The sequence below is a fragment of the Sycon ciliatum genome, chromosome 4, assembly GCF_964019385.1.
Source record: "Sycon ciliatum chromosome 4, ocSycCili1.1, whole genome shotgun sequence".
Lineage (NCBI taxonomy): Eukaryota > Metazoa > Porifera > Calcarea > Leucosolenida > Sycettidae > Sycon > Sycon ciliatum.
The window spans coordinates 23387399-23412155 of NC_088646.1; the positions used below are offsets into that span (position 1 = coordinate 23387399).

The 24757-nt window shown below is 48.2% G+C and overlaps 2 protein-coding genes across 3 annotated transcripts in view; one reads left to right on the top strand and one right to left on the bottom strand.

Annotated features, from left to right (window-relative positions):
- Positions 1-250: 250 nt before the first annotated feature.
- Positions 251-7090, top strand: LOC135815119 (putative uncharacterized protein DDB_G0282129). Its single transcript, XM_065328359.1, has 7 exons — positions 251-513; positions 2207-2892; positions 3515-3631; positions 4240-4386; positions 4693-4744; positions 4901-5806; positions 6032-7090. Exons 1-7 carry the CDS (start codon positions 459-461, stop codon positions 6142-6144), a joined length of 2076 nt encoding a protein of 691 aa, XP_065184431.1. The 5' UTR covers positions 251-458; the 3' UTR covers positions 6145-7090.
- A 1249-nt stretch (positions 7091-8339) lies between these two features.
- Positions 8340-24757, bottom strand: part of LOC135815120 (uncharacterized) — a 27816-nt gene continuing 11398 nt past the window's right edge. For both annotated transcript variants that reach the window (XM_065328360.1, XM_065328361.1), the window contains 18 exons: positions 24665-24757; positions 24183-24225; positions 23614-23675; positions 23188-23317; positions 22044-22114; positions 21337-21386; positions 20602-20807; positions 19754-19898; positions 19098-19214; positions 18578-18718; positions 18278-18373; positions 17233-17717; positions 13122-13624; positions 12148-12233; positions 11296-11364; positions 10819-10900; positions 9709-9777; positions 8340-8486 (listed from right to left, as the gene is read on the bottom strand). The exon at positions 24665-24757 is cut by the window's right edge and continues 69 nt beyond it. In XM_065328360.1, coding sequence (XP_065184432.1) covers positions 8343-8486; positions 9709-9777; positions 10819-10900; positions 11296-11364; positions 12148-12233; positions 13122-13624; positions 17233-17717; positions 18278-18373; positions 18578-18718; positions 19098-19214; positions 19754-19898; positions 20602-20807; positions 21337-21386; positions 22044-22114; positions 23188-23317; positions 23614-23675; positions 24183-24225; positions 24665-24757 — 2592 coding nt within the window. In that variant the 3' untranslated portion in view covers positions 8340-8342. The remainder of the gene's footprint in view (positions 8487-9708; positions 9778-10818; positions 10901-11295; positions 11365-12147; positions 12234-13121; positions 13625-17232; positions 17718-18277; positions 18374-18577; positions 18719-19097; positions 19215-19753; positions 19899-20601; positions 20808-21336; positions 21387-22043; positions 22115-23187; positions 23318-23613; positions 23676-24182; positions 24226-24664) is intronic.

Consider the following 24757-nt stretch of genomic DNA (forward strand, 5'->3'; position numbering starts at 1 on the left):
ATTCGTGCATTCGAAATTTTGCATGGAGTTATGAACTCTTGTCAGGTGGCCGGGTCACGCGCTAGCTCAGAGTCTTCTTTTTTCTCTTTTCCCGCAAAAACCTAAGCTTGCAAGCACGATCGATCCTTTTCGATTTTCTGGATGGATTCGCGCGTTCACCTCTATCCCCATGGAAACTAGCGGCGTTTTTGAAATTTTGGTTCGAACATGATGAGTACCGATCTTTTGGAAGAGAGTTGGAACAGTTTTGTTGCATTTTGAAAACGATCTCACCCCGTCCAAGATCAAGATCCCTTCGCACAAATGAAGTGTTAGCTAAATGTGAGCTGCTCGTGTTACAGCACTCAAGGCTAGGCTTCTCACCACCGGTGTTTGTGCACCACCAACTGTAGTCTTTCCCCGTGCTGACGCTTGGTCCCATTCCGATAATAACAAGGCGTACTGAAAGGTGCCAAACCATGGGAGACCAGTCCGCGGCGGAGTTGCTACCCGCGCTTGAAAACATCGCTTCAAGTAAGTGCCCACTCCTGTGTAGACTTTTCTCTGTCCACTAATGGAGGCATAGAGTAGCGTGAAGGCGAGCAGGTCAGGGCTGTGTGCTTGATATACATGGTGTTGGCGTCCCCTGAGTTTCAGAGAGATGTAGAGACGCGCGGACTCTTGCACCCAAGTTGTACCTTTTGTCCCATTGCGCCAAACCCAAAGGACTCTGCGAATTCTTTCCTTTTGGCTTGTGATCTAGTTTTGTTGGACGTCGCAGCTATCATGGGAATCTACACGTTCCATTCAAATGATTTTTCAATGACGGATAGGCTCCATGACCCTGCCAAATTGCTGTTAGTTGTAGTGATATGTTTGACCTTCTGTGGTGTGGCAGGATCTAGGAGTGCAGGACAGCTTGTAATGTTGTGTGTTTGGCTCCAGAACTTATGCTTCACCAAGCACAGTAGTTTTTTTTATCAGAGTCCAGCTGAGAGTCCCTCATGGTCGTCTCATTCATATTATAATTATCGGTTGCTCTCCCTGAACAAAAAATTACAATCACAACGATAACAAGTCTGATCAATGCGTTTGGTGCAATGCCTGTTCCAACTTCTCCCAGCTGTGGGAACGGTTTCTCCAGTAGATTTGAATTCAGCCAGATAGCATCTCAACGGTCAAATGTGTACACGTACTGTACAACCTTTTGGTACACACTTCACAGGTACATGCACTTAGTACCCAGAAGTACTAAACTAAAGACCTTTTATAGTACTCCATCCAGCACTCCTTGCTTGGTACACACGTACACACACCCATCTCGATCTCCACCTATTTCAAAACCTTGGTACCCAAAATTTAGTATGGATTTAGATACAAAATGCACATACCGTAAATTTATAGAAGAGAAAAGGACCAAGGAACTACAGGTTATGCTATAATGTCCACTAACACCACCAGTTACTTTACAATCAGCTCATGCACTAACATTGCACGACACTGACCGACGGTATTGACATTATAGTGTAACTTGTAGTTCATTGGTCCTTTTTTCTCTTCTATAAATTTATCCTTGGCTCTCCACCCGAGTAAAAAGTGAATCATTTCTGGCGGTCATTCTTCGAAAAGTCTTAAAATGGGTATGTCCCGTCTTGCATCTAAACTCGTCAGGTATACCTTGGCGAAGCGTATGGAGAAGCCGGTCTGAAGCCCGTTTTCATATTTACCCAGGGATGCTTGGTACTTTGACCTTCATGACTGTGGACTTGAGCATGTGTCCAAGTACCTGTACATGAAATATACTGTATTTGCCAAAAAAATCCGGCAAATGCTGCATGCATCGTAGTCAACTACCATGTGCAGCATTGGCCGGATTTTTTGGCGAGTGTAGTAACTGTTCTCGTAAATGGGCATACCAACACATTTACCCTCGAAGATCTGGAGGTGGAACCGAACTGCACGAGAAGTGTGATCCCCACCTGAGTGTTGTGTGAACAATGGACATACCCAGTGCCGCATGGTAGAGAAAGAGCTACGTTTGATATACTTGGGTTGACGCTCGGTATCTGGTGACCATTAGTGATGGCGCTGCCTTCACCGTACCGTACTGCCTTTTGCTCTCTCTCTCTCTCTCTCTCTCTCTCGCTCTCTCTCTCTCTCTCTCTCTCTCTTGCTCTCTCTCTTGCTCTCTCTCTTGCTCTCTCGCTCTCTTGCTCTCTGCGTTTAGTTCTGCTGAAGCGTTGTCACCAGGCTGCAACTATGAAGTGCAAGCCATTGGATCGTTTGACGGAGGATGAGTTTCATGACATTGTAATCGGCTCTGGCTTGATTCCACAGAACAGCATGCACTATGTTCCCTTGCTGCGTAACCTCATGCTTATTGAGATCCAGAAGAACCCCTCTTTACTGGCGACCATGTCGGAATCGCAACAGCCGCTTCAACGCCAGAAGTTGCTGCAACACCAGCAACAGCAGCAACAACAACTTCTTCAGCTGCAACAGCAGCAGCAATTGCAACAACAGCAGCAGCAGCAATTACAACAACAACAGCAGCAGCATTTACAACAACAACAGCAGCAGCAACAACAACAACAGCAGCAGCAACAACAACAGCAGCAGCAGCAGCAATTGCTGGCACAGCAGCAGCAACGCCATCCTATGCAGACGCGGAGCCAGGGCATCCCACTGCAGCATCAGCAGCAAGCAATTAGCAACCCCCTGGACAGTTTATCCTCACCGGAGTCAACCAAGATGGACAGTGATGACAGCTGTGGATCGGAGGGATTTGGCAGCATGACACGTCAGCACGATGACTTGGAAGATGAGCGCAAGTGGCTCAACATCCAGCGCTTGCCGTCCGGCATGTACCGTGTCAACGATCGTTTGTATTTCGACACCAGGACTTATGCCGGGGTAGGTTTCCACTAGTGTGATGTGTTACTAGTGTGTATTTGCAGTAAAACATCCGTATATTGTACCCCCAAAAAACCTGTACTTTATAGTCGGCATGAAATGACTGGTATGTGTAAGGTACGGTCCTACAGTGCATTTCAAAACTATAGACGCGTAGGGTTTTTGAAATATTTCAAATTTGGCTGGAACTTTTTGAGAATAGTTTTCGGAACATTGCTCAGGATCGCTCCACAATTACTCTCATATAGTTTCTAAAGGATTGGATAACAGACGCCCAATTTGGAAAAATTTATGCACAAAGTGATTACAGATTTTATGTGGTATAGATGCTGGCATAACGGTTTTTGCCTAGGTACGCGTCTATAGTTTTGAAATGGACTGTAAAAGAAAATAATATAATAGTTTGTTATGATGTCCAGGTGTCCAGGGTGCTTTGTACTGAAGTGTCGCCGTAGTTTGTTCTGACGTTATGGTTGCTATGGTTGCAGTGGCCTGACCAGGAGTATTTGACTTCAATGGTCTAACTGTGAGGGCTCTGTTTCACTTAACCTTTGTTATATCTTTGGCCTAGCTTAGATGGATTTGCCGTTTCTAATCTGTTTGTTTTTTGTTGTTGTTGCAGTTCAACTTTGTTGGTCGCATGCTGGGTCACGGTGGCTGTACTATCAAACGCTTGGAGAAGCTAACGTTGTGCCGCATGCAGATCCGCGGCAAGGGCTCCATCCGCAACCCTGCTGATGTAAGTGACCAGTAACCCTGTTCGTTTCTGCTTTGCACTTCCTCTCTCCCATACTGATCATGTTTCAATGTATGCACCAGTACACATACAACGGAGGCGAAAGGCTGTGTGGCTCAAAAGCTGTAACTTCAAGTTTCACGTATGTCAGCAATCATCAGGCAGTGGCATCTGTCATTCACCAGTATTCACCAGTGTGTATTTCCCACAGGCAATATTGGTCATTGCGGCATTGTTGAGTGTGGGCCGCACAGGCACACAGCCATGCTCAATGCAGCAAATCATTCACAGCAATAGAAGTATGGTTGGCATGTTCACCTGGAATGAGCGCCACTCCACTTTTAGGTCTTCATGTTAAGAAGAGTGTATGGTGAGTCTTTGACACTCGCACATTGGGCAATCTTTTAATTCTCTCGTGTATTGCCTCCCCCTTCTCTCCCGTAACCAGCAAAAGCGAATGTGTGTTCTGGCCACATCCACATGCGAGCTTGGTTGACATTGCCATGGACGTCCCGATATTAACTCAATTATCATCAATGACATCATACTTCAAGAAGTAGTACGGATCAGTCCTGAACTTGATGCTTTGTGTTCTGCTGGTTTTGTTTTAGGAGGCACGTCTACGCAAGGAGACTGGTCATGAGCATCTCAAGGAAGATCTTCATATCATCTTCGAAGCGGAGGATGTCGACGAAGCCCAGGCAGTGATGCGTATCAAGAATTGCCGTCAATTCCTTGTCCCCTACATGCAGCCCACGGTAAGATGTGCCTGTGTACATGCTGAGTACAGGGGATAGTCCCCGCTGGGATTCGTGTGGAACTGAGATGAAACTCAGCTGATGTGCTATGCCAGTTTTACCTTTATAAACGACAGTCGGTCTACTGGGCATAAAGTGAGTGGAAGGTGCATTCCCAAGTGCACACTCCTCTTTGCCTCCGGTCTTGTTGTTCGTTACGTTTATGATCAAGCGAGGCATTCATTATCAAAGCTGAACTTTGTTGGACTCCTCTACATGCACTTCCAATCCATAATCTTAGTTTTCTTGTTTATGTTCAACTCACAGTCGGAGGAGAGCCTGTCACTGAAAGCTGAACAGGAGCGAGAAGCACTCACTGGTAAGGATTCTTGGTGGCACTTTCCCCTGCACTCACGTTGCAGTCATGCTGTGTACTGGTCTTATATCAAAGCCTGCCGTGCTGGGGAGCTTGTGTAGCAGATGTTCTGACAACCTCTTGCTCGCTCTCTCTATCTCTGTTGGCTATGCTTTGCAGGGAAACTGAAGCTATTGGCTGGTAGCAGTCAGGTGACAAAGTCAACTGAGAGCATTCCAGCAGTCACGCAGGCCGCCACCAGCCTGCCGAAGCCCAGTGCGATTGCCCTGCAGCCTGATGCCAAACCCTTTCAGCCATCCAGCACACTCTCGTCGTGCTTCCCAACGTCCACTGCCGACATGGTGTCCACAACGCAGACCGAGCTGCTTGTGCAGCAACAGCAACGACTTGCGGTGCAAAGCCACTTGATCAACCAGCAGCAGCAACAGCTACAGCAGCTGATTACCAATCAAACTCAACAACAGCAGCTTCAACACAATATGGTGCTGCGTAGTGCACTTGCCCGTAGTACTGCTAGCTCTGGCATTCTCACCGCCGCTGCCCAGCCCACTGTCATGTCGACTACGATGTCGCGTACAGTCGAAACTCAAGCAACGACGATGAGCGTAGGACTGCTCCAGCACTCGTCCTCAAGCAATGAAGACTGTTGCAACTCGACAGTTAATGTCGCCGGTCGTCCGTACAGCCTTCGCCGTGATTCGTCATTGCCTATTCCGTGCGCGACACCGCCCAAGGCTACCTCATCTCGCTACAGCACTGTTGATGATGACTTCATTATGGGCTATGCGGAAACTAGTGACTATGGCAGCTGCTCGGACGGCAGCGGCACTCCAACTGGAACTGACGACGTCTTCCATCGCACTGACTTCTTCGGAAGCAACAAGGAGAACGATGACAGTGGCAATCACATGATGTTGAGGAAGTCATTTGCTCGGACGCCAGGGGCTGGACGCAAGACGAACGTCGGCCCGAAGTTTCGCCTTCGTTCCTCGCCAATCTTCTCGCCCCGGAACAATCTCATGTTGCCCGAGGGGAAGTTACCTGGCTGGTCCCCGCTAGATGGTGGTAAGTTCTGCGTGCTGTTCTGCTTCTGAATATCACCCTGGTTGCACTGCGTGCTGTGCATGATCTACAGGATCTAGAGTTTGCTGCCGGGGTTGTTTTAGTGTACTGCTGCTGTGGCTCTTTGTCTGTTCAGCTCCTTGCTTCTTTGCCTTTGTGCTGAGCTCTAGTTGAAATGTCGGCTGATTCTGATGAGTCTGCTGCTTTGTTTTTGTTGTTGGTTTTCAGGTCCTCTTCGTGTCCTCCGTGACCGCAAAGGCAAGACGCTGTCGTACGAGTCACCAAAGCCGATGTTTTCAACGGGTCGAAGACGCAGCACGAGGCTATCGAACCGAGTCTAGTTGTACGTGAGCATGTGTACGCGGCGTGTGCTGTGTGACATTGTCTTGAGAGTGCGTTTGTTTTAAAGTCGTTCTGCATTGCACACTGGCTGTGACATGCAAGAGTTCTCATCGCCACGAGAATGTTTATACTATTTTTGCTTGTCCTAATTTCCATGTATGTGTAGGCAGTGCTCACACGTACTGTCTATACGTTTTATTCATTGTCTGTATGTTCGTTTCATTTCCTTCTTCATGCCTCATTGAATAGCAATACCCTCCTTCCTTTTACCTCCACCTATATTCCATCCTTTCCCTGGGGTAGCTTAACACTACCCCAGGCAAGCCTTTGTTTCAGTCCCCAGCTTCAACAACAAGTTGTGTTGGAGTGCACATCTGTGCAGTGCCACTCGTGTCCCGCCGTGCGTCTATCCGCCGCTTTTTTTCCCCTGTTGTGTGGATCCACTCCCATTGCCCCTTGCTAACGTTTCCTCACCGTTCTATCTCTGACATTGGATTGGACCCTTGTTGTTATTGTTGTTGTGTTTATGGTCTTTATCGTCACTGTATCTCTATCTCTATGACTGTATCCGATCTGTGCAATGTTTTTAAACTCAATGCAGCGCCCCTTGCACTCTCCAGCCGTTAATTGATCATAACTAACTTAACTCGTGTCACCCATCTTTCAGCCAGGCGTCAGCAAGCTAGCTGTGGGTTGTTCATTTTTTTCTGCTATTAGCATTGTTTGTAAACGATCTCCTCATCTCTCTCTCTCTCTTTCTTTTTTTTCTTTTTTTTTCTTTCTGAGCTATTCATACAGTAACACACTTGAAGAATTAAGTCCTAACAACCATAACTTCACGTTCTTTTCTTTCTTTCCTCTTCAATGGATCTTTCTCAACGACCGTACCCAGATCTATGACTTGAATAAACGTTTGAACTCCGCTTCCCAACACTCCGACCTGAATCGCTTCGTTCCTGTTGTCGTGTGTAGTCTGAGAGAGAGTCCTGTGAATCGATTGCATGTAGTGATAGGGCGCTGTGGAATCTGGTGAAAGTTACGGAACTGCCGACAACATAGTCTTTCAGGTCACAGCTGAACCCATGCATCTGATTTCAGCAACTGCAGCATGTGATGCCTGTCTAGCTGCACACGATGTCCACAGTTCGTTGGCACCATTGAAGTGTAGTGGGTGTGCAGATGTTCATGGCCTGAAAGTACAAAAGCGCAATTTACAGACTTCAAGACAAACATGCAAACTAGTAGGTGTATCCCCCACCATGGCAAGCAGGGAGTCGTAAAATACCGGTATTTTACGACTCCCTGATGGCAAGAGTACAGAACAGTTCTGTTCATGTACTCTTGCCCAGATGAATTATAATTTCTGGGAACTATGAATGATGGAACAACTTAGAACAGAGAAAACAGCACTTCTTTGTACAGGTTGTTTTCGTGTCACCTCCAAAGACGTTTGAGCCAGGGATCCGGGAGTTGTCGAATTATGGTATTCGACAACTCCCTGGTTTGAGCTATCTTTTTGACTTTCCAAATGGTCTGAGTAAACTCACTGAGCTTCTCTTTCCATGGCGAGTATGGGGCTGGGAACTGTACAGGCAAGCACATTATACTACACATGCGACACAACATCACAAATCCTGCACAAAGTATGTTGTTACTGATGTTTCTTTGTTCAATTTCCAGAACTTCTCAGAATAATAATGTGGAAACAGCGAGAGGTGGAGACAGAGACAGACAAAGAGAGAGAGAGAGAACAAGCGCGTAAATATGAAGCTTCTCCGCGGTGGCCAGATGCATATAGAACTGGCATGCGTATTTACAGTGTAGCTCCGACCATGATATGCCTGTAGACACGAATAAAAGGGAAACTCCTTTTATGTTAATGTACTCAAATGGTAAGTCTGACAAGTAAAAACAAGGAGAGTATGAAAGAGGTCGCATAATGAAAGAGGAGTATGTATTTGCAACTGGTCCCTACAGCAACCTCTCTTCTCTCTATGTACACTCCACCCATGTGAGCACCCCTCACAAGTAGTATTCCGACACAAGCCTGTGCTCAAACGAGCCAACCAGACCGATAAAAAATTTAAAAAAAAAGCGACACGTAATCTAAAATGGGGGAAAAACCAATCAGCCCTATAACAACCTTGGAGAGCACGTAGTCAGGGGAGCGTGATCAGGAGCGTGATCAGGAGCGTGATCAGGAGGTATCACGCGCCGCCCCTACTGACTCCTGCTCCAGGCGCTGTATCAAGCTGATGATGTCCTGGCGCTTTCGGCCCACGGTCTCCTGGGAGAACCAATCGGCAATGTGAAGCGGAAGACGGTAGTTCTGGATGGGGCTCTAAAACACCAGACACAAAAGAAAAGAAAGCACACACTGTGTGGGTTGCGGTTGCAACAAGAAGGATTCATCATGATAAACGACCGTCCAGGGTGTGAGACAATAGAAGCTTTGCATTCCTGATTTCGGAAACCTTTCGGCAAATATTTTCAGAAGTTATTCTAATATTCACCAGTTAAGGGAATGAAGAAGTTAGAAGTTATTCTAGTGACCATTTTAAAAGATGCGTGTAGGTTTTCCAATCCGAACAGTGGAACGACATTAAAATATTTCTATTTTACCTCTTTCTTCAGACTGCAAGCAAAGCAGGGAAGCGTACACACTTTGTCCGCCGCTACAAGCTTCGTACGACCGTATATAGCACTTCTTCGAGTACCGATGGGGTGTTCCACGACGCGGAACTTGTTTCCGGGGACAGGTCATCTTTCGTCGCAGACTTTCTGAAAGGTCAACTCTATTGTTGGATTTTCCTCCCTGTTTCCTGCATGTGAACATGTGTCCAAATACTTGCAGGGCTTGAACGGACTATGTCACAGGCAGCACGGAGTCATGACAACGCTGCCATTCGGATCCACTTGCACCCAGTTTGGGTATGGATCCATACACGTGTGAGGGTGGTATTCATTCACGGCAGGGTGACACATCCGCCCGGAGTGACCGGACTGAGTCCTCCCGGTCGGGACCCTCTCCAGGTACAGAACAATTTTACACCTGCATGCGACATGAGAGGCCTACTAGTACCCACTGCACTAGTGTACGTTGCTATGGGCAGAGTGGATCCATGCAGATCTATACACTAGTGTGCCTTGCTATGGGCAGAGTGGATCCATGCAGATCTATCACTAGTGTACCTTGCTATGGGCAGAGCGAATCCATGCAGATCTATACACTAGTGTGCCTTGCTATGGGCAGAGTGGATCCATGCAGATCTATACACTAGTGTGCCTTGCTATGGGCAGAGTGGATCCATGCAGATCCATAATTATGCAGAAGTCATTTAGGGGTCATCCAGCATTATCGATAATTTTCACGAAACGAAAAAGTTTAGTTAGGACCCTCACATACCACTGCACCATACGGGACACACACACACACGCACACGCACACAGGCGTGCACACACACACACACACACACACACACACACACACACGCGCGCGTACACACGCACACGCACACACACACACTAAATCACAACACAGAGAGCTTTTAGAGGTGACGCACCTGCAACATGCTCTCCACATATTGCAGCACAAACACACCGCAGTCACAGAAGTTGTCCTGCTGCGGCACCTGCATGGCAGACAGCACATACAAGAGACGGAACAGCAAGTAGCTCAACATCAGGCACATGTACAGTAGTACATATGGGATCCTGATAATTCTGATAATTCGAACCTCAAACTAGGGATGGCCGGTTATAATCAGAAGTCCCCCAGAATCCACTTACCGGTACATAGAAAATGTGTGGGAAATGTGCTGATAACTCAAAGTTAGCAAAGTATAATTCAAAGTTGACTGCACATCATGCAAGTCAGTTCAGTGTGCATGAGCAGGCTGCACTGTCCGTGAAACCTGTGTCGAAGTATCGCAAGGTGCATGGCGAAACTCTGAGTGAAAAGGCGAGCTTTTTGACATGCACAACGACGTTACGTGTTGTGGGTGCAAGTTTGGGTAATTGAATGTCCGGATAATTAGAAGTTTTCTCTGGTATTTTGGGGTTCGAATTATCAGGATTCCACCTGTACTGGCAAATGGCTTTGTCTGTTTTTCACCTTCAGGACACGAGATATCACCCTATGTGTACTAAGCAACAAATGACCACTCATTGGTGCAGTATTAGCAAGAGTACATCATGTTATGTGCTCTTGGTATTAGCAAGAGTACATAACCCCCCAGAGTGTGCAACTCCCACATACCCTGCTGTCCCGACAGAATTTCAAGTTGACGCCATTATTTATGACGCAATGCTCTTTGCACCAGTGATTTACAACATGTGTACGGGTGTCAACGCATCACACGTTTTTCTTTGCAATAATTCGTACAGGATCGATCGGCTTCGGTCAACCACAGGTTCCGGATTCGTCTGATAATCCGTGTACAGTGTGCATTGCATCATCAAAATGACGTCAACTTGAAATTCTGTAGGGACAGCACCCATAGTGGAGTTGCACACTCTGGGGGGTTATGTACTCTTGGTATTAGGTATACGAGCGGCCAGCGACTACAGGGTCAGATTTTTAAATCAGACCCAGTCAGTGTTGCTGGCTGCTTGAAAAAAAACCAGCACACGGAGGCATTCACTTCACACCCCGTTAGCAGAGCTTATCTCACCTTGGGATAACCACTTTTCATGGTGGCGGCGTTGAAGGGCCGCGGACTACCTTTCCTGGCTGCCCACTCCTCTGCAAGATAGCTGCTCACACAACACACAAGAGACAGCCAGACGGCCAGTAAGTCTAAAAAGAACGAATCACAAGACAGACAGACAGACAGACAGACAGACAGACAGACAGAGCGAGGGAGAGAGAGAGAGAGAGAGAGAGAGAGAGAGAGAGAGAGAGAGAGAGAGAGGAGAGAGAGAGAGGAGAGAGAGAGAGGAGAGAGAGAGAGGCCGAGGAGAGAGAGAGAGAGAGAGAGAGAGAGAGAGAGAGAGAGAGAGGAGAGAGAGAGAGAGGCCGAGGAGAGAGAGGAGAGAGGAGAGAGAGAGAGAGAGAGAGAGAGAGAGAGAGAGAGAGAAGAGAGGAGAGAGAGAGAGTCAGTGTGAGGGAGAGTCAGTGAGGAAAAGGCAGTCGAGATGACAGTGAATACCTTCTCAAGTTAGCGATGACTCTATTCCTGTAGCGACTTCCAAGCGAATCAAACAGTAAGATGCATGGCCTGAGGAGAGTCAGGCAAGTACAGCCATGTACACACATACACATACACACACCACGGACAGACAGGCATCAGTGACTAAGACAATGTTCCTGTAGGTCATACAATCGGGAAATAGTCCACTCCCCTCGGGCTATCCAAGGACAAAGAAAGAAAGAAAGATAACACTACAATTTTTTTGTATTTTTTTGTAGAAACGCAGGCAGGTCTCCATCACGATCAAACAGTCAAACATACAGTACAGTACTGTCGGGTGCCGAAGAAGGGAGTGCCGAAGAACGGAGTGCCGAAGAAGGAAGTGCCGAAGAAGGGAGTGCCGAAGAAGGGAGTGCCGAAGAAGGGAGTGCCGAAGAACGTAGTGCCGAAGAACGGACAGGCTAGAATTTCACCAAGCCCAGCATAGCGATATATGCAAGATGACTCTACTGGGCATAGACTGCTATACATGAAAATAAGAACGGTCCAGGCTACGGGGCTGACCCCACAGTTCTTCGGCACCCGGCAGTACTGTTCCCAGGCGAAAAGGTGCTACATGTACCGCATTATCCGGGCCATTACCCGCCCTAGCGTCGGTGCTGCCGTCAACCCCGTGAATAACGAGTCTAATGAAGTCTGGCACAACAACTCGCGAATAACAACACAATTTTCAGACACTTAGCGAACATTTGACTGCATACGTTTAATCCTATGAATAACAACTCGCCAACAACGTCACTTTTCTCATGCACGGTCGAGGGTGGCTATTCGCCAGGTTGACTGTATCCACATGCAAGATGCAACACTTACTGAGACTTAATTGCAGGTTTTCTCAATCCGCGACCATTTCGCCTCCTTTTCAGTGTCGATGCTGGTCTGGCCACCTCATCCTCCTCCTTGCAATGGAATAAAGAAACAACATAACATGCCGACATAGAGATGAGACAATCACGAACAAAACAGGAAAAAAAGTATGATGGATTTTGAAATTTCAGAAAAAAGTTGTTTCACTCAGGTGTCGAGAACTCAACAACTCCATTTCCATGCATCTGCTCTCCACTCCACTCCCATTCCACAAACACACACAAACACACACAAACAAACAAACACACACACACACACTCACACCACACACACAAACACCAACACACACGCAGGAAAACACACGCACACACACGCATGCACACACGTACGCATAGAGGTTGAAAGGCGCGTCAAACGGTGCTGACGAGCTAGCACGTACATCACACTGGTGCAGATAAGTAGTTTCCCCGCACACTACCCTGGCTACATGTGTATGTGACATGGTTGCTGCAGCGTGTGCGTGCATATGCTCCAGTAAATTAACAAAGTACCCATATGCTCCAGTAAATTAACAAAATACGCCCGCACAGCTTGGTACAGTTGCCAAAAAGATGTAATACCGTACTGGCAATATATGTTGCCGCAGTGAGGCCATGAAGCGTTACATTGGCACATGTTTGCCGCACGCAGGGCGTTACATGCAAAGTCGCACAGGAGCCGTTACACAGGTTTCTATATTGCCGCAGTCCTTTTTTTTGCTATTGCCGCATCACTTTTTTGCTATTGCCGCATCATTTTTTTGCTTTTGCCGCATCATTTTTCTTGTGCAGTGCAAACTGCAATGAAAAGATCGCCGCACCCCGCCGGACGCGCGTTACGAACTCAACGAAAATTTGTCGCACTAGCCTGGTCGCGCGTTACGCCGCACCCCCCTGCGTTACGCGTTACGCGGCAACATATATTGCCAGTACGGTACTCACTGTTGCTGGCTTGTCAAAGTCATAACAATGTGGCCAGTTCTGCACGTCACTCTTGTCGGGAAGCGTCTCGGTAGAAGCAGCAGCAGCAGCAGTAGCAGTAGCAGCATCAACGTCACAGGTCACGGAGTCTTGATTAGCAAAAAACGAAAAGTTTGCGTCGAGCCTGTCGCGCTCCTCGTTCGTCCTCAGGACAATGGTGCGGCCGAGGGATTTGCTGATGGTGATGAGAGGTGGAGGGGAACTACTTTCACTGCACACTAGTACCGCATCGTCCACAGACACAACAGCACGACTTGACGTGGTGTGAGTAGAAGAGTCATCAATGGTTAATATACTATCTAAGGAGTCATCCACCAGAACAGTGGAAGTTGTCCGGTGCAGTTGCGCTTGCGCTGCGTTGGAGATTGTTTCAGTGGTAGACATGTATTTCTCCTCATCGCTCTCTTCACTTTCCTCTCCATTCTCATCTTGGTCGCCGTCACATTCTCCGGAAGTGTCCCACGCTGCAGCATGTCGCCAGCACGTAGTGCGCAGGGCAAGGTAAGAATAGCAACAGCAACACATGCACACACCATGCGCACACACACACACTCACAGACACATACATTTGCATGCACGCACACATACACACACACACACGCACACACACACGCACACGCACACACACGCACACACATACAACCACACACACCACACAAACAAACAAACACATACACACGTGTTAGGTTCACGACTCGCACACTCGTACGCACTCGCACCCTCGAACTCACCTTTACAGGCGCGCACTCACTTTCACTCTCGTACTCACCTTTTCGGGCGCGCACTCACTTTCACTCTCGTGCTCACCTTTACAGGCTAGTCAACGTTGTTCCAAAATCCGTCACGATCGAAAATCTCGCGCTAGTCCATTGAATGTAGGTGACCGAGTTTGGTTACATCGACATCCGCCGCCTCAAGTTTCGCCTAAATTTTTCAAATATTGGTCGGGACCTTGGGAAATTGTAAAGAAACCGACAGACGTTACGTATACGATTGAACCTCGATTTGAGAGTCCTATCCGCCACCGGCCTTGCACAGTCCATCGAAATCGCCTTCGGAAATGTTTGACACAAATGGGACCTGCTGCACGAACACCGCTTGCTGCGCCTACACGAACAACTCTTGCTGCGCCTCCGCGACCAACACTTGCTGCTCCAACACACACGTACAATACTCGTTCTCGCCCTCCGACTTAATTTAATATTCTTTACCGATAAGTGTCCTTTAATTCGGTGTTGTTTTGTTTGGTGTGTGTGGTCGGTTGTTTTGCTTCGTTGTTCTCGTCCTGGGTGTGGGGCTCCACTCATCACCATTATAGCGAGTATGTCTCTTTCGCCTGATGAGGAAATGGCAGCAGCCCTCTTGCTTCCGCTTCCGCCGAATTCGCCGCCCTCGTCTCCTCCGCCCCAAACGCCGCCGCCGCATCCGAATTGCGCCATGCTAGAGCCATGGGATATCTCACCATGGGGGACGCCGCCGGAATTCGATGACTGGGTGCGGCAAGCACCGTCACCGCCGTCGCCGCGGACGCCCGTACTTCCATCTCCACCACCGACGCCCGGACTAATCAGGCCGGCACGCCTGGGCGCCGCGCGTCGCCACCTTATTATCCCACCGCGCCCTCCATCGGCAGAGGAACTAATAACGGCTATTCGCCAGCGCCTGAATATCCGCACTTACCGACCACCGCTCCGACGACCACGCCCACAGCCTCGACAACGACCACGAACGATACGCCCGACGATACGCCCGACGAGACACCGATACTTTGACGCCGACGTTCTCCCACCGCACCGCCTTATTATGCCGACCATGCCCCGCCACGCACCGTACCGTCACTGGACTGGCCCTCCACCCAATCGTCGTCCTCGTTATGTGTTTCCTCGTCGGGGTCCGGTTTATGACCACTCCCCCCGTTGGTTTGTCTGGTGATGTCCTGGTCCTGATTGTCTGTCTAATGTTGTCCTAATCGTTTTTTGTGCCGACTTGTAGTCATTGTGTTTCCCTTGCCATGTTGTGTGTGCGTTGTTGTTGTTGTTTTGTGGGTGCGTTTCTTTTTCTTCTTTTTTCTATTTTTGAACTTGCGGGTTGTATCATTTGCGCGTGCGGGTTTTTGTGTCTTGTGGGTCTTAGTCCGTTTGTCCCGATGATGTTGCTCGCGCGTTTACTCTTTTCTGAGCGAATGTGCAACTGAGGATTGTCTCGTGTACGAATAATTCTTTGTCGCTTCCTCGCAGATCGACGGAGTTCGCCTCGCCATGCGTTTGCTTGTTCCCTTACTGTTTAACGCCTACTGACATTCCTGTTTTTGTTTCTAGTATACAGCCCGCATTTCGACAGATTTCGCCACGCCATGCGCTCGCCTGTACCTTTGTTGTCCACCGTTATGCCTGTGTTTTGTTTGCGTATATGTGTGTGGACGTGTTGAATGTGCGGACAGGCGCTTCGGAAGTTGTCTTCCGGGGTGCCTGTCGTTTCTTCGTCGTTGTCTTTTTCCTTGGTGTTGCGTGTGCGGGCAGGCGCTTCGGAAGTTGTCTTCTTCCGGGGTGCCTGTCGTTTCTTCGTCGCTGTCTTTTTCCTTGGTGTTGCGTGTGCGGGCAGGCGCTTCGGAAGTTGTCTTCCGGGGTGCCTGTCGTTTCTTCGTCTTCGTCCTTATCGTTATTCTTAGATCGCCTCAAGAGTTACAACATTGTATGCATCTTAAATATTGATTACATTCATGATTGTGTTTACTACTGTTTTAACTATTTTTCTTGTTCCCTCAGCAATTATTCGCAGGTCAATTTAAATTTTTTTCCCATAAATGTCTGTATATTCGAGCTATTTGCAATTTTTCCCCTTCCTTTTCTCCACGTGGACGCGGAGTCTTTTTCAAGCAGGGGTGGTATGTTAGGTTCACGACTCGCGCACACTCGTACGCACTCGCACCCTCGAACTCACCTTTACAGGCGCGCACTCACTTTCACTCTCGTACTCACCTTTTCGGGCGCGCACTCACTTTCACTCTCGTACTCACCTTTACAGGCGCGAACTCACCTTTTCGGGCGCACACTCACTTTCACTCTCGTACTCACCTTTTCAGGCGCGAACTTACCTTTACTCTCGTACTCACCTTTACAGGCGCGAACTCACCTTTTCGGGCGCGCACTCACATTCACTTGACGTACTCACCTTCACAGCCTCGTACTCACCCTTGTTGCTTTTCCTATTCTTTTCTTTCTTTGGCCTGGGTAGCTGGACTCGCGCTTTAGCACATTTATCTCCATAGCTACCCAGGCCCTAGATAAGCTCTTGCTGGAACATTTGCTCGCCCCTTTTCTACCCCCTTCTAGCCTTGCCTAGCCTTGTCTTGCTTGCCTTGCCTGGTCTTTGTCTTGCTTGCCTTACCTTATCCTATACCGAACCTTTGAGATTCCTTGTCGTTGTCGACTTGATCCGATCGTCTAACTGTGGCTGTGCCGGTCCTAACACACGCATGCATGCATCAACTTGAAAGTGTACCGATGTGTCACTTCATAGTGGGAAGAGTACTTGCTATGGCAACCTTCTGTCCACTTTCCTCGCTTTCAAAATCTCTTTGGGCACTAGCTACACATTACACTAGGAACAAAATACTACAGTCCATTTCAAAACTATAGACGCGCAGTGTTTGGAAATATTTCAAATTTGGCTGGAACCTTTTGAGAATAGTTTTCGGAATATTGCTCAGGTCCGCTCCACAATTACTCTCATATAGTTTCTACTAAGTAAATGATTGGATAACAGACGCCCAATTTGGAAAAATTTATGCGCAAAGTGATCACAGATTGTATGTGGTATAGATGCTGGCATAACGATTTTTGCCTAGGTACGCGTCTATAGTTTTGAAATGGACTGTAGTACACTTGTGACCAAAGCGTAAGCCCTTATTTCATAGCCACGCAACACAAAAACAATGCTTTGTCTCAAGAACTGCAGAGTCTCAACAAGCAAGCAATGACACCGCAGCTGTCGCTTCTGTCCGAGATCTGTTCGTCCTCGCTTTCACGTCAAAAATACCGCAGCGAACATCACAATAGAGTAGTTGACGTACCGTCTGCAGCTGGAGCGCCGGTGCATGGAGTTAGTACTTCTTCGTCCATCCGCTCAAGGCCGTCATCGTCACTGTCACTGTCACCGTCGGAAAGTATCTGCCTGGAATAATTGCGGGCTGATACGCTGCTAGTTTCCGGTGTTGTTGGACTTGTGTCCATCCTACTGTCTGACGGTGAAGAGGCACCATACCGATCCTGCGATGGAACATCAGTGATCACGACAGGATTGAGAGTGCGCACTAGCGGACTTCCGTCATCGCTGTCCCTGGTGTCTTCGTCGGGAACCTCTTCCGCATCGCTAGGTGAGCTTAATGCTGAATGAGAACCACCAGTGGAGACACCATTATGGTTGTGAGAGTGTTCCGCATGATCTGCATCCATGTCCATAGGACTAACATCAGCTGCCGTGTTTACCGACTGCTTCGATTCGAACACAGGCCCATCCGCCCCAGGAAAGCAGATCACGGCCAAGTACCAATGGGCGCTACACACAGCAGGACAGGCAAGACACAGACACATGTATACAGTGCACACACACATATGGGTGAATGCACAAACACATAGACAAACACACAGACAAACACACACACACACACACACACACACACACATGGGTGAATGCACAAACACACATGCACACACACACACACACACCTTTGACCTTGACCTTTTGACGCCCATCGCCGGAGGCGATGATAGCAATGCTACGGCAGAAGCCATAGCAACTTGTGCTGGGATTGCACCATTCAAAAGCTTGCAAGGCTGAAGAATTGACCGTGTGACACACACACACACACACACACACACACACACACACACACACACACACACACACACACACACACACACACACACACACACACACACACACACACACACACACACACACACACACACACACACACACACATCTGGGTGGTCGGCATACCAGTAGGTCGTGCAGCAAGGCAGATGTTGTTCAGTGTGAGATCCCAATTGCACAGCATACAGAAAACTGTGTTGCACTGGACTTAGAAGTCACTGAAATGTGTGCAGGAACCTTACTGTTCGTTGATGGGAATGAAGACAAAGTCCTTGTCGAAGATGTCGACATTGCGTGTCCACTTCTTGACCCTGTCATGCATCTCTTGATGCGAGTTACTACAGTGCAGACAGAGCACAAAGGACAGGACAACCATGAAATACACAGAACACGCACAGAACACACACACGCACACACGCACGCACGCACACACACACACACAGTGCAAGGGAGGGTGCTCATCATTATACTGAAAAAAAAACATGATACACAGCAGCTGTACATGTATATGGATAGCACAGTCATTCAAAACAGCAACCTACCTTATCCCCACTAGGCCACCACTCTTTGCCGCTGAACGCGTCGAACCACCGGCCTGGCGCTGTGTAAGACGTCGGTAAAAGAACGAGTTGAACATGTGCACCTTGGCCTGTTTCTCCTCCGGCAGCTCATGAAAGAGATACCTGTTGGGCAAGAGTAGAACTGCTCAGCTTCATCTGTTTTTTTTTAATACACAACAGCACTCGCTCACTAACTCAATGCACACATCCATACAAGCATACAAACACACGCATGTGCGTGCGCACACTCCCTCCCTCCCCACCGTCACACACACTCTGTCGTTCTCTCTCCCTGGCTCAAACACACATACATGATCTATTTGTTGAGGTAACTCGACAGTAACAGAAAGGCACAAGAAGACGCCAGGAACCCTGTAGCTATTGCAGTTAGCAGAGAACTGACAAACGCACGCACATACGCACACACATACACACGCCCCCCCCCCCCCCACACACACACACATTCTGATACACATCCAGGAACACAGGCAACTGCACTAACTTGAGGTAAAAGTCGATGATAATGTCATTCAGGAACTCCTGCGGCTGCAAGCAAAGAAGATCATTGCTCGTCACCGTGATCCCACCGGTCTGTGGCAGGGGTGGGTATGTCAACAGCCTGCAAACAGCAAACAAGTATACTGTATTTTACCGGTTGTAAGTGGACCTCCAGACTTGGGGCTTTGATTTACCGGTTTAAGGGCAGTTATACCCCGGTTGTAAGTCGACTTCCCCTTTTTAGGTCGGGTTTTGGGTCATTAAAAGGACATATAACCGGTAAAATACGCTATGTGATTCATTGAGGAAGGATGAAGCTATTTGATTCATTCAGCAAAGATGAAGCACGACCATAGTGCTTTCCGTACAGGGCGCAGGAACAAGACTAGTGTAACACTGGGGCAGACTATCTTCAGAAATAACAGAAGAGTCAATGCATTGGAAGATTTGATAGAGAGCAGGTGATCACACCAAACTAATATCTATCCACCCTGCATTAGGAAGGCGGCTGCAACCTCTAGCCGTCCGACTAAGAAGAACGCAGGAATGCCGATACATGTATCAACGAAAGCGATGGGAGAGAGAGAGAGAGAGAGAGAGAGAGAGAGAGAGAGAGAGAGAGAGAGTGAGTGATGCCCTGAGCATTGCAATGTTACTTACTCTCGTGGATTGTCATCTGGAATCGGTTTTACGTAGTCCTGAGGCAGGGTTGAGATGGAGGATGAGACCTTCGATGAGACCCTGGCAGGAACGTTAAATTCATAGTCCGTATGCAACGTATTCACGCGAGTGGAGCGTCGGGTAGCTGTGAGAAGAGTGGCAGTGCACAAGGTGGAGAGTCAAGGAGTGAAGGGACTTGCTTGTTTGTACTGTACACGCAGATCTGTCAGTGTGGGTTGGCAGATATGCACGAATGTCTGTCTCCATCACAGAGTGTGTGTGTGTGTGTGTGTGTGTGTGTGTGTGTGTGTGTGTGTGTGTGTGTGTGTGGGTATGTGTGGGTGCACGTGCGCGCGCGCGTGTGTGTGTGTGTGCGCGCGCGCGCGCGTGAGCGTATGTGTGTGTGAGAAATTTGCCAGGTGCTCACAAATGCGAGAACTCCAATCAAGGGCGGAGTAATGCACAGGTTACGGTTACTGTCTTATAGCTAAAATATGGCAACAGCGGGTACAGTACCCAAATGACAGTACATGTGTCATATTATTCATTGTCTTGCATGGCAAACCAGTGTCTGTGACATCACTCAACACTAAACACGTTGAATGCCAACATCACGGCTTAATCACAGCACACAAATACTTCACCCTTCCTTGCATGTGGTTGGCATTGCTCACAATGGTTGGCTGCGCCCGGACCTGGGCAGCATCTACACTTCACAATGGTACTACATGTAGAGTGTACCAGCAATGTATCATAGAGACTGGAAGTGACTGTCTCTATATCACCAGCATGCTTTTAAAACTAGTCTATCATGAAACGTAAAATGGACCATATTGAGTGACCCTTACATCGTCGTATTGGAGACGACCATGGGTCAGAAAGGGAGGGCGTAGTAGAAGAAGCCACACTGCTGCTGCCGTAGAACGATTCCGGCTGCGACATGTAGGGTTTGGCCCCTAGCGATGCCTGCTGGGATCTTGCATCTGCCACAGCTTTTATTGCGCCTTCCCCTCTCACACTGAGAGAATCAGTGAAAGCTATCACATGAGACGCGCTGTACAGATGGCACGGCACAGTACAACACACACGCCCACCCACACAAACACACCCACACCCACATACTTCAAGTGCGTGTATATATTACACACACATTTGTGTCCCTTACAAAAGTGTTCTCTACCTTGTGTGATCTGCTGTCATTATCGTATGTACTAGTAACTGTTGCACACAGCAACAGAGAGATGAAGATGTGCATCATACACCTCGGGCGGACGTGTGCGTGTCTGTGTGGGGTAAAATATGATTGTGTACGAGTCACGACTCATTCATCGGATTATATGTTATGTTATCTTTAGTTTACGTTACCATAGGTACAGGCATTGTTACCATAGGTACAGGCATTGCAGCCTTCTTGACGTTACCATGGGTACAGGCATTGCAGCCTTCTTGACGTTACCATGGGTACAGGCATTGCAGCCTTCTTGCTGAGGATCATGAATGATATCACAGCTCTTAGGCTATGATGGTAAAAGTGTGCGGAATAGGACAACAAAACAGGAAACGTCCTACAGCAGGGTATTCACCTCATCATACTCCAAGTCTCAGGTGATAGTTTGGCATTGCAGCTGTCAGCCTGCACACAACACACAGCAGAGGATTACGAACAGCACGGCATGGATTTCAATTGCCAGGTACCGTCCACACACGCACAATCTCCACACATACCCACACTCTTCACGACCCTTTCGCAATACAACTGCAATCTTCCTCATCATCTCTTTGCGTTTCGTTCTTTCTTTCCAACTCTTGTCTCTCCTGTATCCATGGATACAAATGTTATTGCTGTCTAGTAAGCGACGGGTGTCGAAATCATGCAAGACAATTTTGATGAAGTCACTTGCAACTGTATCCTTTGCCATAGAATTTTATTTCATTTGTATTTGTGTAACAAGTTGCAGCACAGTCACGGGAAAGAATCCTACAAAGGCGTACCTGCTGCCTGAATATACCACCTTGAAACCACTGCAAGAAGGACAAGCATATCTGATCTTTAGCCTCAAATTATGAAAATTTTAGGACGAGTCTTGGCCAGTGATTCGGTATACGCTTTTAGTACGCATTGCATTGGTTCACATAATCACAATCCGCTGGGAGAGGTGGCAAGCAGCACTCCCGGCCCGGGTACATACCGGTGATACGTGATAAACCAACACTAACTCACATTTACACACCAAAGCACACACACACACACACACACACACACACACGGGCAGTGCACGCCAATACTTACAATAGACTGCATGTTGAGCTGTTCGCTTTCACTGAGCGGCGCAGGCAGAAAGAAGGTAACATACGCCAAATCTGCAAAACACAGACACACCCAGACACACCCAGACACATCCAAACACATCCAAACACAGACACATTGGACACAAACTTGAACAGTTCAAATTGGTGTGCACCGGCAGCAAAACCTGTCAAGGAGGCCACGCCAGCAAGGCAGCCACTTCCCCCCAAAGCAACACTGTTACACTAGAACCAGGACCAAATGGTATTATGTCCAAACGACCTGGATAAGGGGGCCAAACGACCTGGATAAGGGGGCCAAACGACCTGGATAAGGGGGCCAAACGACCTGGATAAGGGGGCCAAACGACCTGGATAAGGGGGCCAAACGACCTGGATAAGGGGGCCAACGACCTGGATAAGGGGGCCAAACGACCTGGATAAGGGGGCCAACGACCTGGATAAGGGGGCCAAACGACCTGGATAAGGGGGCCAAACGACCTGGATAAGGGGACTGGTGCATATTACTTTTCTTGGGGAGGGTGCATTCAGCAGTTGGCTTAGCCACGTTTCACTGCACTGGAGTTTGAATGTAACTGGCCTAGAACAGCATGCAGCGTAAAGTACGTTATATCTTGCGTATGCTCCATTCACACTGACTGAATGAGCTGTCAGCTGGCTGCTTCTCCAACCCTCTACCGCAGTGCACTGTGAACAGGGCAGGAGAGACCACTCCGTTCTCGTTCTGCTGCGGTTATTTCATGCTCTGTAGTGAAGTGTAGCGGCAACTTTAATACAGCGCGCGCTGCAGTAACTCTTCAGAAATTGTTATATTCGTTCTTCCCTCGCTTCAGACCGACTGGCACTACAGGTGAAATGCAAGCTACAGTTGCGCTCGGTGAAATCCGGCACAAAGTGCAAAGCTGGCACCCTGGACCAGGTATGATCACATCACCGTATTCGTATTATTTTGTACATGTGTACGTCCTGCCAGATTCGTGTCAATTCCACAGGCGTCAAGGGCCGTGCAAGTTGAATGGGCCAAATATGCACTCTGGGTCGTTTTTCACCGAGTGCAACTGTAGTTGTAGTCTGGAAAAGATGATAAACTGCTGCCATATCATATGAAGGAGGACCCTAGCACTCACCATCACACATCTCCGGATTCAATACTTCCTTCTTGAAAATAGCCGGAGTGCGGGTCCGCATCTGAGTTGCGCCTGCCGGTGTGAGCCTCAAACGCAATAGGTGCGTCGTGGGCTCCGTACAGGCTCCATACTGAGCAAACAATCAAGCAGGAACTTCAATAAAGACCTTGACGGCAGTCAATGCTATTTTCAAAGCAGAGTGCCATCACCATCATGTACAATATAGCCACTTGAACTACATTGTGCAATGTTATATCAGTGCTATGAACAGAGTACCGGTGACAATACCTCCATCGCAGGCCAGGTGCAATACCCAGCGAGCTTGCCATGTGCTATGAACAGGCAAAGTCACACGATTGTGATGCCAGGAGTCACTGGACAGGGAGAACTACTGTGCATGTACATCTCGCCGCAGCGACCACTTACGTCCCATTTTATTACGGTCTTGAGTTGGACTGTGACAGCGAAATCGTTATCATCTACTTCCACTGGAAAGGGTAAAGCATCGACAGCACCAACAACAGCAGCAACATCAATGGCAACACCAGCAGCAGCAGCAGCAACAAGACCAACAGCAGCAGCCGGAACAAGAGCAAGAAGAGCAAAACAGAGTGATCGACAGCAAAGAGTAAAAAAACCCAAAAACGGCTGTTTAGGACATAATGAGTTTTACACATCCTCTAGAAACACAAAGATTACAGAATACAGATTCATGCCAAGAAGGGAGTTAGGCCACTCCATAGACTGCAGTACATCTACAGCAAAACTGTGAGTTGTGTGTGACCCTTGCATCAAGGGTAAACAAACTTCAGCTATGGGGATACTGCAAACCCAGAAACGTTTGTGTCGGTTTCAGTTCGCGATTTGACAAATTTGTACCCGAAAATGTTTGCGATTAGAGTCAATTTCCTCAGTTTCTTTACTGCAGTTCTACGTTTCGTTACCGCGAAAACTCCACAAATTCGTTACCGAGTCAACACAGCAGCAGCAATTACCTGCCATTCGGAATCTGATACTGGATTGTAAGCCCTCTCCCTCCTACAGGTGACAAAAACAAATGCAACAAGACATCAGTGTCATCAGTGCCATCACTAGTAGTAGTAGTAGTAGATTCATTACAGACACCAGTAGTAACAGCCGCGTGGTGTGGGACCTACACGAGTCAACACACCATGAGAAGCAAGGGCATTACAAACAAGGGCACCATACTAGTATATAAACTAAGAGTGTGCAACTTGGTGATCACTCGGCCCACGGGAGAGTGTTGTAAAGATGTACTGGTATAGTGGATGGCTACTGTGGAGTATTCGCGTGTTGAGAAATGTCACTCAGAAAGACGCAACAAAAGAACTCGGCCGCGTGTGTGTGTGTGTGTGTCCTTCGCAGCTCGAGATAGGGAGTGCACACTCTTGCTACATGCACAAGAAAGAGGTTGAAAAAGCAGTGAAACGAGCACTTGTATTCTAGTCATCCTTACCACACAAACCTCCCCAACCACGACCCCGGGCAGTGTACCAACACAGACTTTCTCGGCAATGAACAGTGCCTGCTGCTTCAGGGGGTAGGCGTT